At 38.6% G+C, this 13,796-nt stretch overlaps 1 protein-coding gene across 1 annotated transcript; it reads right to left on the bottom strand.

Annotated features, from left to right (window-relative positions):
* Window positions 1-5,279: 5,279 nt before the first annotated feature.
* Window positions 5,280-12,294, bottom strand: LOC133721426 (acyl-CoA-binding domain-containing protein 4). Its single transcript, XM_062148042.1, has 18 exons — window positions 12,038-12,294; window positions 11,555-11,625; window positions 10,516-10,579; window positions 10,229-10,300; window positions 9,896-10,090; window positions 9,735-9,812; window positions 9,281-9,391; window positions 9,049-9,115; window positions 8,711-8,772; window positions 8,459-8,598; window positions 7,983-8,109; window positions 7,778-7,892; window positions 7,560-7,648; window positions 7,267-7,350; window positions 7,001-7,186; window positions 6,297-6,452; window positions 6,016-6,075; window positions 5,280-5,856 (listed from the first exon to the last, which is right to left on the bottom strand). The coding sequence occupies exons 1-18, from the start codon at window positions 12,200-12,202 to the stop codon at window positions 5,671-5,673; spliced, it is 2,028 nt and encodes a 675-aa protein (XP_062004026.1). The 5' UTR covers window positions 12,203-12,294; the 3' UTR covers window positions 5,280-5,670.
* Between the last annotated feature and the right edge of the window lie 1,502 nt (window positions 12,295-13,796).

Genomic DNA, 13,796 nt, shown 5'->3' with positions numbered 1-13,796 from the left:
ACATATGTGATGAACATAACTACTATTAACATATATACGTATAGTCTTACATAGTGTACAAGGATGCATGGAAGAAATCATGGGAACTACTATTCATGTATGGCTCAACAATTTTAGAAAACCTAGCTATGAGAGAGTAAAGAACATCTTTAATTGATGTTCCTCTCTAGATATTCTCTATATTACTGAGGTTGTGATGATGGCAGTTCTTCAATAATGGGGCTCCGGGTCTTCAATATTGCTTTGGGATTTAGGTTCATAGCCTTGCGATATGTTGCATTGTGTGACAAATCGCATATGATGCTGCTCGGAAACTATACCAAGCTTCACTGTGATATGTCCGATGTGGTGACTGCTGAAGCACCCTCAGCCAAAAACAACTGTAAATCACAACATTTATAAACTATAGGCCTTTCACAGAAAAGTATATACGTGTGACAAAAGCTAGTTCAAAACATTATACATTGCAGGGTCCTAACATTCTGAGTAGGAATCACTCTACTATCAAGTCTACAACAGGACGAAGTGGTGTTAGCTCAGTGGTTAGAGCACTCACTACCTATGTACGAAGTCATGGGTTCGACCTTTGATCCTCTTTAAAAATATGTAAAAAAAAAAAAAAAAAAGTCTACAACAGACCCTTTTCATGCAGACCTTTGATCCTCTTTTTTGGTCAAGTATGCTTATATTCAAATAAGAACACCATTACAAACAAAAGACCCACAACGGGTCCAAATAAAAACCAACGAACAACAACAAACAAAACCAAATAGCCCTACAATCTTCAGCCACAGTGCAGATCTAACAGGAGAGAGATGACGTAGTGACGTCGCCGCCACCAGCCAAGCCCAAAGGTGACACATAAACGTCACCAGATCTGCCGACGAAGACTTGGAGTCCAACCAAAACAATCCCGTGCAAGTACAGCAGCATAGAACCCATCGAAGGATCTCCCTAACCCAAATCTCTAAACCATACAAAACATCCTCAGAAACAAAGTCAGTAACCAAAGCAGAAGAAAAAAAGAAAAAGAGATAAGGAGAAGGAGACTGATCCGCAAAGGGATCAAAGGGACAGACGGCCGAAGACCGTGCAGACCCTTGTTGCACAACCGTATTCAACGGGTTTACGCGCAGGGACGGGAAAAACCCGTTAAAACAGACAATCCAAACAACGCCGACGACAGAGCTCCGATGGACCAAGGACCAATCGGTGAAGTGGAGTCCGATGGGTGAGGAGGATGTGTATCTTAACCATGATGAATCAGAGATTTGAGACAGAGAGAGATGGGTATGCTGAAAATTAAAGATTAGGAATGGTTGGAGAAGGGGATCTGGGAAGGAAAGGAAAGCAAAGACAAAAGGGAAAGCATACTTGCCCCCGCCGGGGCAGCAGGGAGCTACCACGAGAAGGGTAGGGATAAGACTTGCGAAGAGGGAAAAATATCTCCCCCGACTTTCAAGCCAAAGATCCAGATCGGAGTGATCTAGATCTGGCAAGAAAGAGGGGGAGGAGGGGGAAAGCTGGAAGCTGGGTTTGCTAGAGAGAAGGAGGAGTTTCTCTCACTAGAAAAAGCGTTTTAGATCAAGCCTTTCACACACAGAACTCAACGAGGGGTAACTTTTCTTGCAAAATACTAGAATAGGGATGACCTTCCACCACTTAGTAGAGGAAAATCGTCCTCACATACTCATATCTCCAATAACTTTTATGTGAAACTAGAAACAAACAAACACCTAGTCACACTCGCACCACCCGTTCTTCAAGATGAACCTACCCATGTTCCTCCCATTCGTAACCTACTTTGCTAGTCATCTTATCCTCCCCTCAATCTCCAGGTCGAAATCATCAAATCTGGAATCACCGACTATGCCTAAATCGATATCTCATCCCACAATCACCGACTGCCGACATCCCATCTTGTAATCACCGGCATAGGTATAATCGATATCCCTTTCCTTTGAGCACATGGACTCGCCTGAATCCTGGTCCCAACGAGGTTTGGACTCAACTACACAAAATATTTTTCCCCCAATACTTCCCCCACTTCTCGACCAATATCAAAAGTTAACAAAATACTTACTACTATTGTTGCACAAAAGAAAACAAGCTTTTTAAGTCACCACCAAAATAAGTCCACTGCTATCCATAGTCGATAAATAGGCATTACACAAACATCCACACCATAGCAAACACACAAAGATTCACACACAAAAATTAAAGAGACAATGAATATAAACTATCATTGGAATCAAAAACCCCTGCCTCATAAAATAAAAAAGTGAGTCTATCCTTCTTGCTACTCCACTCCAGTAGTCTCTCTTTCGTAGGTCATGCCGTCCACCAAGGTGCCCAAAAGAAACTCCCTTCTTTGTCTTGTTGAAAAAAAAAAAATGAAATAAAACTCTCTGATGGCACGTTTACTTACTTGGAATGGAATGGAATGTAATGGAATGATTACGGAGTAAAAATACCCCTGTGTTTACTAACACATAAAGGAATCGGAATGATTCCAGGTAAAAGAATTCATGTGTTTACTAACACATGAAGGAATGGGAATTGGTGTAGGTCCCACCTATTTATCAGGAATCGATTCCTGAATACTCAGGAATTCGATTACGAAGGGGGGAGATGGGTTTAGGAATCATTCCTCCGGAATCAATACCGATTCCTTTCTTCTCACATTCCACTTGTCTCCAATTCATGATTATTTTCCATTCCAAGTAAGTAAACGTGCCATGAAACTCACTTACTCTCGTTGAACAAAAGAAGAAAAAGAAGAGACAAAACTCACCTTACAATATGTTTTCTTCTTTAATGAAATTAAATTAAATTCCATAATTCCCTTTCCTAACTTTCCTCATCAACATAAATTCTAGTTCCCTAAATTCCCCTCCTAGTTAACAGAAATTCTAAACTTAACTCCAACTTTCTTAACTTCTATAGCAACAAATTCTAAAATCCCTAATTTTCATATGGTAAAGGTACTGTACACTGTTCATGAACAGTGCATCGCTGTTCATCTTGTAAATTCTAAACCCCTAATAAATTCTAAACTCACTAAAATTGTTCCAGGCAATAACTTGTAATTAAACTTCCACGAGTCATAAAAGATTTCAAACCAGAAAATTTCATGCATTAACTCCTAATCAAACAACCACAAAGTCATGATAAATTTCAAACCAGAAAATTCTCTTTCTAACATAATACTACCCGGAACAGAAAAAAAAACAAAATAAATAAAAGTCGAAAATTTAGGGACGGGTATTAGTATTACACATCCAACTAGTCCATGAGTTATGGGTGAGGTTGTACCTTGGATTTCATAGAGTCGGGCTACCATGTTTTTATACAAAGAGATGACCGGCTCAACAAGGAATTAATGTATGGCTCAACAACTGAACACAACGTCCTACATGAGAAAGAAAACAAAATCTTTGATATTGTCCCTATAGATGTAAGATGTTCTCTTAATTGCTTCCTTGGAAACTTTGATTCAAAGTTATCTCTGGAAACACAGAAACATTGTTTCAAGTTTGAAGTTGGAAGGATGGACAAGCAAAGTGATTGCGGCACGAGTGTGATATTTCTGGTTTTGGTGGTGGCTGCTTTCATCCTCTTCCTGCCATTGGTCATGGGTCCGCTGCACCCACCGTCCTTTGCTGTCCTGCACATATTTCCGGTGGTGCTGGTGGCGGTTTTCATTTTCCTCCACCAAGCCTCCAAGTGACATCGTACTCTTTCTTCACATTTATGTACCTACGTACTAGTATGGCATGAGAATTGTTATCTTTAATTATAAGACTCTGCAAAGATTATATAGCAATTAGACTCTTTGTTGACCATTTTTCTCTATCTGGTTTATTCTTCCGATCACCTGCACCTTTTTCTTTTGATTTCTTTGGTCCGTTTCTGCACCTTATTTGATGAAGGTAACTGTTAATTCTTCTTGATTTCGGATACGATTGGCTAAGAAACTAAAGTTTATATCAAATCCACTTTACCTTGTCGGAGAATGTGGCAAGGTGTATATCAAAATATGCTTCATAATTAAAATTTTTGAACATATAAAATATATTACGATGGATACCAGTTGTTGAATTAGCGGTGAGGTTGTACCTTGAATGTGAGTGAGCCGAGCTTTTTTATACAGAGAGATGGCTGTTGTTGACGAATCATGATCGGTCACTATCGCTATCATTGTATCGGCCTCCATGACAGAGACACAGAGAGAAAACAGATCGAGAAAACCAGAGAGAGAGAGAGCATGAGTACTGAGATCAAAAGTAGGGGTTTTATAAGCTCCAGAGAGGTTTTTTTGGGTTACGCGAAATGTTAGGGTACGTTATAAGATTATTGAAGGAAAGGTACGTTAAAGAATTGTTGAAGGAAAACAAATAAGTAAGAGATGTGGGAAGGTGAAGAAACAAATACGAATTGTTGAAGGAAAACAAATAAGTGACAGATGTGGGAAGGTGAAGAACAAATACGAATTGCCGTAGTTATCGACCAAATCTCGAAGTTATTTGGATATAATTACTATTTACTACTATAAGATGCTCATTAAACCACTAGGGATAGTGGGGTGGTAGAAGGTCCCAGTCTGGAACCCCCAGGTCTGGCTTTCGAATCCCCATAAGGCCTTGGTGGCCAGCTGGATTTATCTGGCGATGCAGTGGATTAGTCTGGCTTTGCTGGGATACCCTGCATGGGTGCGTGTGTCGCTAACTTACTAACGCTGACCTCCCCCGATCAAAAAAAAAAAAAAAATGCTCATTAATAAGCACTATTACGATCAGTGTTGTAACGGTAGCTGTTAATTGCCATAAACTTGGGAGGTTTATTTGATTTTGTAATATATATCAATTTTTTTTTTTTTTAAAGTAAGTAATTAAACACCGGATGTAAATCGGGATTGGTAAAAGTTACCAATGTATGACCGACCATACAAATTTCACAAAAAACAATGCGTCAAATAGAGAGATAACAAGTAGTCCATACCATCTGCTGCATTAGAGTTGAGCTACACAATTTACTTGTTAATCACTTTCATTGCAATTACACGTTCGATACCAGTAAACTTTTGTACGTGCTTCAAATTAAGGACGTTTTTTTTTTGTCTCGATGGTTACAGTAACAATAACACATCCCTCTTATTGCTGCAGACTAGTTACATTACATTTAACCTCGCTTTAGAATGTTTCTTCCTAAATAAGATGCTTTGAATAGGTAATTAAAGTTAAAGTTCGTTCCCTTTCGTCAAGTAGGCACCATTGATACAACGAACACATAATGAAATATTAAAATTAACAAAAAAAACTCTAGTAATAACAAAATGGGGGTCACTCTCATATTCTCAAAAGGCAACACAGTATAAATGTGATCTATACTTCACTCAATACGTTCACTTTGAATACAATCTTCAACAAAAATTGGTGACCCAAAAGAATATAGCACCGACACACATGAAACTACATAACTGAAATTGCAGTACATGTATTCATGCAAAAACCCCAAAAGGGGGTTCGCTATCGCCAATAAGAACCTCACGTCTTATTTTTCTATCACAAGAACAAAGACCTTGGTTAAGTAGAACAAATATATGTGAACAAAAATAAGTGAAAGAGATCCAAATCTAACAACCCTATCCAGTTTGGCTTTGACAAATAATTAGGCATCATCAGATTTTTCACTGCCAGGTGTTCCGGCAAGCCAGCCCCAGACGCCTCCTGAGCCCTGCTTTTTAGCATTCAGAGCAGCTTGTTCAGATGCAGCTTTTTGTCGCTGGAGGAGTTCAAGTTCCTTCTGCAATGCCTCCATTGTTTGGAGCTTCTGTCGTAGTTCTGCTAGTTCAACCTGTAGGTTTAAAGGTTCAAACAGTTATTAGCAGTAAATGAACATGAGTTGTAAGAAATCTTGTTTGGTGGGAACAGCAAGTTGGACTGATAATCAAGTGATACTTGTCCATATTGTGACCCCATAAGGTGAAAAATCAGTTAAAACATGATGCCATACCTCAAGTTTGAAGCATCTGGACTGCTCAGATGCAAGTTGTCCCCGTACAGATTGAAGCTCCTATATAAGAACAATAAGATCAATGGCAATTCATAGAGGAAAAACATGCAAGAATTATCCGTGCCCTAGCAAAATACTTCCAAAAGGTAGATAAGTGAAAATACTTCCAACTTGTCATATCTTTGGCATGAATTTAACACCAGTCACAACCTTAAAGAACTTTTGGTTCCTTGTGAACACCTAAAGTTGCTCTAAGCTAAAATAAAAAAAAGTATACCCACCTTGTATAGGTCAGTGTTACGAGTCTCTGCTTCTGATAACTCTTGTTTTAATTGGAGAGATTGCGCCTTCTCCTTACTAAGTGATGATTCTAATTCCTCTTTATCTCCTTTGAGCGATGCTATAAGATGCTCATTGAAATTCTTGCCTCTGAATTTCTGCAGGAGAGTCTAGATGATTGAGCAATAACTAACAACATGAAAAACACAGTACAATGGCCAAATAAAAATGGATATAAAAACAGAGAAACAGATCAACACAAGCAAATTTTTCTACTCTGGGAATTACTGGGTGAGTAAGAAAGTAGTACCCATGTACAATTTTGACAAGATAATCAACATCTAGCTGACAACATGAGGGTGAAAAGCAAGTACTAGTGAACAGTGGCTCTCCACAATGATTTTACAATATCAAACCTATAGGAGACAGGGGAAGGGAGGGAGGGGGGGACTAGTTTCCCTGACCAAGTATAGCATATATGCAAATAGTTCTGACATCCAATGGGATCTAGATGATATTTGTCATTTTTGTGAAAGACTGAACCTGATTGAACTCAATAAGCACTGACTAACCAATAGCATAAATGCATGGTTGTGCATACCATCTGATGGAATTAATATTGCACACCAAATGGTGCAGTTTCTTGAAATTGCTTTCTTACGAATAAAAACAAAGGCTAACTCTCTCCATGCTTTTGTGCGCTTACCATTGCCTCTGTGTCAACATTGTCCATAACTATTTCCCTAATTTTTCCTTCTTGTCCAGCTCCATACTCGGACTCCACATCTCTGGTAGCAGTAGTGGCATTATGCACGGCAGAAACACTGTCAGGGACAGAAGTTTCCATTTTTGATTGCAAGCTTGACTTGTGGCTTGGTTTGAGAACGTTAACCTAACAGGAAGAATCAAATTTAGGAGGAAAATGAAACAAGAGCAGAAGAAGCCAACATTATTTTGAAAATTGCTCCTCACCTCATTGTTGTAACGCCCATTGTATCCTCCAAAAGATAAAAGCACATCTTCACCATTGTAAGAACCTACGACCAAACTTAATCCCTACAGAAGAATGCAATCAGATGGCAGTTCCATTACATCACTGCTGGTAGTGAAATAAATCAAATAATCACATTTGCCACAAAGACATGGCATCAAATCCCTCGTGTAGGCAAAGATATTACCAGGAGGGCAAGAAATGATCAACATAGCATTAATATGATAAGCCATTTAAAATTGAAAAATGTGGAGTGACTCCCACAAATAGATACCTCACTAGCAACAGGAATACGCCCTTCAACAGTAGTTACAACAGACCAAACTAGTGTAGACATATTTAGGACAACGGTTTCTGAAACCCCTGCAAAAACACAAAATGAAGAGCTAAGTACCTAACCCATGTGGAAAGTGGATTTCAAGTAAGAAGAAAATCTACCAACACCTATCACGTCCAATACCAACCAGGTACGAAGTAGAGTTGTATACATACCACTCTTATTGTCACCACCACCAACAATGAACCAATTTTCCCCAACTGGCACACCTGCATGTCCAGCCCGTGGAGTTGGTATCTCGCCTTGTTGTGTGGGTCGTGACCACTCCATCTACAAGGTCCAAATGTAGGAAAGGCATGAATTATGATTTTATCAAACAACAAGAAAAGACAAGTTTTAGAATAAAACAGGTTATCTTACAGTTTGCAAATCAAGGACATGCAGATCATTGAAGCAAGTTGCATGGGAACCCCCACCAAAGATAAGGAGGTAGCGGTCAGCATGAACAGCAGCAGCATGATCAGACCTTGGAGAAGGGGACACCCCTCTGAAAGAATGACAATGAAAAAATATTAACCTCAAAGTGCATTCAAGCATACACATAAATTGTCAAAATTCAGCTTTAAGAAATAGAAAGCTCAATATATAATGAATCACCACCCAAAAATTAAGAGCTTTTGCAAGGCTAACTCATCTCATATATAATTAACTAGAGTATACATATTCTGAGAAGATATCATTAACTTGATTATATATGTTTATATAACCAACACCCCCTCCAAAAAAAAAAAAATGGAACTCATGCTAAAATTTATAACTGAAACGGAAAATTGTCTTCGTAATTATGCCAAATATATGCGTTGCACATGCTTATGAAGTTGGCAGTTATGTCTTACACAGCATCAATCTCATCCCATGTCATTGTTTCTAGGTCAAGAATGTGGAGATCATTTAACAAAGTTCTCTTCGCATCCTGTCCACCAAAAATCACCAAGCTACCTCCAATAAGGGTGACGGATTGACCTCCGCGTGATGTCTGCAAACGAAAAAGAAAAGGACATGTTTTGAAAAAAATCCAGAAACACACTTGTGCTAGTTCATACCTAGGTCCTTAGGAATACATAAGAATCAAGAAAACTGATAAATACCGGTGGTTTCCCATAAGTCTTTAAGAACGACCAAGTAGAAGTGTGTAGATCAAACACCTTTACTGTAAAACAGGAGGAAACACATGATAAGAAGAGATTATTTAAAACAAAAAACAAAAGAAGTATGAAAAAAGAGCAAATGAGTCAATGTAAAAGATGCGAAATGAAGTAGCATCAGCATGAAGATCTTTATCTTACTACTGGGAAAGCACTGATTCAATAGTAAGAAGGACACAGCTTAGATATCTTAGAATGAAGCTAGTCAAAGGTTTTATTCAAAACTAGTTAAGAAAAGTTAAACCAGCAAAATCATAGGACACCAACATAATAATTCATACCTTGAATAGACTCCATAGGATCCTTTGTATGTCCAGCAATTGAGATAAGTTTATTGCCCCATGGTATCTACAGAAACAAAGAAATGATTGCACAATGTCACCATTGGTATTTAGAGTTGTTGCAAGAAAATCCAGTAGAAAGAGATTTATATTGTGCAAAAGTTCATGCATTTATAATAAAATTTTGTTTCTGAAATTCATTGAGAAAAATAAAAAAATTGTCTATACTAACCAAGGAATGACCAGCACATGGGCTTATTGTTACTGGAGACGGCGAGTCGTGTGATTCAGCCCCAACTTTGGCCTCAATCTTTGACCAAGTCCAACTCCTTAAATCGAAGACCTAAATTGTAATTCAAATCAGTGACAATGGGACACTGTATATACAAATATGTATAGAGAACATTAAGTTTGAATATAGACCTTCAACAAAAAGCGAATATACATCTTAGAAACACTTGAACATCCATAAGTCACTTTTCTTCATGAGTGAAATATAATATAAAAAAATTCTACAGGGTGACACCCCTGTACCCAAGCTGTAATCTACCATCTAATACCAGTATTTACAAGAATCGTAGAAAACAGATACCCCAAAAGACCACTAGCATATACTCCAGCTCTCTTATTTAGACTACTATGTGGTTGCAGATATGTATGGTGGCAAGTGAAAATAAGTTGCTTACATGGAGATCATTTAGGTAACGACCATTGTGGTTTCCACCATATATATACATCTTGTCTTGTATAACTGCTGCTCCATGCTGAAAGTTGAGAACCTTGTGTTCAAAACCAGGTGGTGGAGAAATGGACAAAATCAAGAAATGATGAGTTGATGTCCTAATACCTCATATCGGGCTTTCGGACGTTGGCCAGATACTGGAGGTGCAATCCACTGATCGTAAACACCAACAGAACCAATGCCTTCGGAGACAACATCTTTATCCTGTGCTTCCTGTATGCTCCCATTTTCAGCGGAGATTGTCTTTGTCTCTGGATAAGAGTTCCCATTCTCAACAACTGGCCCAACTTTTGAATTTTGCTGCAACAACCGAAAAAACATACATACAGAAGAATGAGAATGAGGCGCACATATGGTATATCTTTGGCAAGCCTATTACTACTACCAGTTGGCAATATACGGGGAAAGAAAAGACGATAAAACTTTCATATTACTCACATTCATTTGTACATCTACCACAGGCTCAGAAACAGAGTTCGATGCTCTTGAATACCAACCTGGATCTTCTTCCTACTCAAAAGCAGATCAAGATATATTAGTTAAAGCTCTTGCTGACATTAAGAAAAAATAAAGATCTGAAAACTCTAAAGCCCTTGGGTTTAGCCCAAGTGGTGATGAAGGGTGGGTAATAGACTAATAGAGTTAGAATAGACTAGGTCAGGGGTTCGATCCCCTACGATGTAACCCCACATAATGTAAATAAATCTGAGTCCTATTACACAGACCTCCAATATCTTCACAAAAAGACGCATTGCTTCAGTGGAGGCCATGTCCGCAAGCTTCTTCCAGCTGCAAATTAAGCATACAATGCACTATTATAAAAGTAGATAGTGGAACACAATCTCCAACTAGGCTATAAGCTTATTGCAGCACAGTCTTTTACTAACATATGTACAGAAGTGTAGTGTATTATAATTGATATTCACCAAAAGAGAGGTCCCTAAGGAACAACTCAAAAACAATGTGATACGGGACAGAGAGAGAGAGAGAGAGAGAGTGAGTTGGGGGTGGGGGTCAGAAATAAGCAATAACAATTTTTTTTTTCTTTTAATAAATAATGTTTCATAATTAGAAATATTGTATTTTGAACTTCTCATGGAAGCGAAATCATATTAGTTGGCAAACCTTATATAAAGCCTCCATTTGGAAACTTCCGGGTGTTGATCTTCTCAGTTCAAGGGGGATTCCTAAACTGTAACAAGACTATAAAAATTTTGGTACTGAAATAGTTACAAAATTTACCCCATCTCTTCTATATTTTCTGTTGATCAAGCCTAGGTCTGGCAGAAAAATGAGACTACAAACTTTGGTACTGAAATAGTTACAACATTTAATTTATCTGTAGCTGCTTTCTGATGGTCAAGTCTAGGTGTGAGCAAAATAATTTACCAAAAAATACATCTGTTCCCTTTTGCCAATGATATGAACTTGCCAAGAAATATCAGTTTTACCAGACATTTTCTCTATGTCTTTATCACAGATAATCATCTTACACACTGTCCTCCCAAATCCAGCACTACATATGGTCCAAAATTCCACAGATCACTATACAAACTACATTATTTGATTATCTATACATATATACCCTCTTGCTCCCAGACTTAATGACCAAATACCCATCGCTATTCCCTGATAACTTCAACCATCTAAACAGCAACTACTAATCACCAAGTCCATGAAACAAGGGAATTTCAATCAAAGTAGATTCACAAACATGTTGTTTGGCATGACCGAGTTGAAATAGAGCGTCTTATGTAAGCATACCTGCTCCATTTGCTTTTCTCAACTGCATTCCAAGCACTCGGTTCTGGTGTGTTACACGGTCCTACAGTAGCCTGCCATTGCATTTGTATAAACAATAAGCCACACCGAACCGACAAGCAAATCCTAATTCATATATAACTATTTATGAGCAGAATTCAAACTAAATTTCAGATCAACATCAAGATATGACAATCTGCATTTCAAAATTCCAGATCTACCTAAAATCACACACAATACTAAGCACAAAATAATCAGATCATATTTGAGCATCAAAACTTAAAACTAATCCACCGCACAAGTCAAAACCACCATAACACCAAGTCGGAAGCCAAATTCAACATAATTAGGATGGCATTAGAGTCAATACCGACATTTCTAATGCAAATGCGATCGAAAAACGATGAATTGCGATTGAGATCGACATTCGGAGCAGAACGAAATACGAAGAAAAGAAGCGAGGGGAATGAGATCGAGGAGTAGTACCTGCTGGTAGAGAGCGTAGAGGATGAGAGCGGACTCGGAGTTGAACTTGGCGCGAACGGCTTTAGAAGAGGAGCGAGGAGATCCGTCGAAGCCGGCGTAGGAGGCCGCCGCGTAGAACCGCTCAGGATATTGGAGCCCCGAGCTCGCCCGAGCCATGCTAGCCATTTCTTCTCTCTCACTCTCTCTCTCTCTGTCTTTCTCAGTTCTGCAAGAGAGAAAGAGAAACGTGTTTGTAAAATTTGGGGGATTTCAATTTGGGATTTTTTTTTTTTTTTTTTAGTTTGAATTAATAATAATAGGAAAAGGGAGGGTGTTTGGCTTGGGATTTGGGTAAAGTGCAAGTGACCAACAATTTGTTTAAGGTCTGGCTGGTTCTGGTTTTATAAGTTTGTGATCTGGAAGTCATTCTTTTTTTTTCTTTTCTCTTTTGGGTTTCGTGAGATCTAATTTTCTGGTAACTTTTTTATTTTATTGGATTTTCAGGTTTGTACTTTACAGTATTTGAACACAATTTCGGTTTGGGTCTAACCATTAATCTTTATTTTAATTTTATTTGGAATGAGCGAAATTATACATTAATTTGCTCTTTAAAGACAAAAAAAGAGCAATTATGTACATACTTTGAAACTAGACAACTACAAAACACAGTAATTCGACCGGAAGAATGATAAGGTACATATCTTGGTGAACTCAGGATGTCGCTTCACATGATGTGTTGAACTAAAATGATTTTTTTTTATTTTATATTTTTATGATGAAGACGTAACAGCATAAAATATCCGAACTTGTACAACATCAAATGCTATATCAGTATGTTGTAGCTCGTGAGTTATCTCGTTTATCGATCCTCAAACCTTCATTTGATCCGTCTCATCCTAACTAGATTTTATTTATACAGGTTATGCTATCCGGTCTCTGTGATAGTAATTTTTATTTAGCTATCATATAGAGTGAAATGAAACCTATAATTTAAAACATGTTTCAATTCAATCTACGTAAAGATGTATCTACTATCTAGCAAGACTTGCTTGAATAACTATCAAATGTAACAATTTTTTGAAATATAATGATTTCATTCATAGTAACACAGGCCAGAATGGTACAGTACATAGTTCTCACTAGGGAGGATAAGTGTCATTACACTTGAAACAATTCCGCTCCTTTTCATAAGCCTAGCAGAATAACATAATTATAAACTAAGAATAATAGCAAACAAAGTTTCTGGTGCCAATGCGCGCAATTGAGGTACACCAAAGAACTTTGCACCTAGATGTGTAGAACCAACGATCATTCTGTAGGCAAAGTACCCAAGCTATGGTCCCTAAAAACTTAGGGAATTATGGAAAGTAAATAAAGCTACTAACATAGAGTTGGGCCTAGGTCAAAAAACCTAGCCCGGCCAACATAGTAGACCAAATAGTCCTAAGAAAAAAGCCCAACACCGGCCCAAACAAAGGATGGCTTGACCCCAACCTAGACCATCCTCAGCCTCAACTGGTCAACCGCCTCAACCCGAAGCCCATTGCCGCCGCCGCAAAAAACCAAACGCCAGCCCCCGCCGCTACCACCTACCGCCAAACCTCGCTACCTTAATGCCCCGCCCAAATCCCGCTGCCTCAACCCCAGCGAAGTCCGAGCAAGCCATGCCGAAACCGAAAACCAGTCTGATGCAGTCCCTCCAGCCACCACCGACACCGTTCAGTCCCTCCATCACTGTCACCCATCATAGAGGTGCCTCGACGACGCTCGACCCGTGTTG

This window comes from Rosa rugosa, chromosome 7 (genome assembly GCF_958449725.1).
Source record: "Rosa rugosa chromosome 7, drRosRugo1.1, whole genome shotgun sequence".
Lineage (NCBI taxonomy): Eukaryota > Viridiplantae > Streptophyta > Magnoliopsida > Rosales > Rosaceae > Rosa > Rosa rugosa.
This window is presented reverse-complemented; position numbering and strand designations above follow the sequence as displayed.

Bases quoted from the DNA above. Each gene is read 5' to 3' on its own strand.
- LOC133721426 (XM_062148042.1), bottom strand. From the start codon at position 12,202: ATGGCTAGCATGGCTCGGGCGAGCTCGGGGCTCCAATATCCTGAGCGG. The intron at 10,091-10,228 runs GTGAGTAATATG...CGGTTGTTGCAG, and splicing joins TGGTAGATGTACAAATGAAT to CAAAATTCAAAAGTTGGGCC. The intron at 7,893-7,982 runs GTAAGATAACCT...TGGACCTTGTAG, and splicing joins ATGTCCTTGATTTGCAAACT to ATGGAGTGGTCACGACCCAC.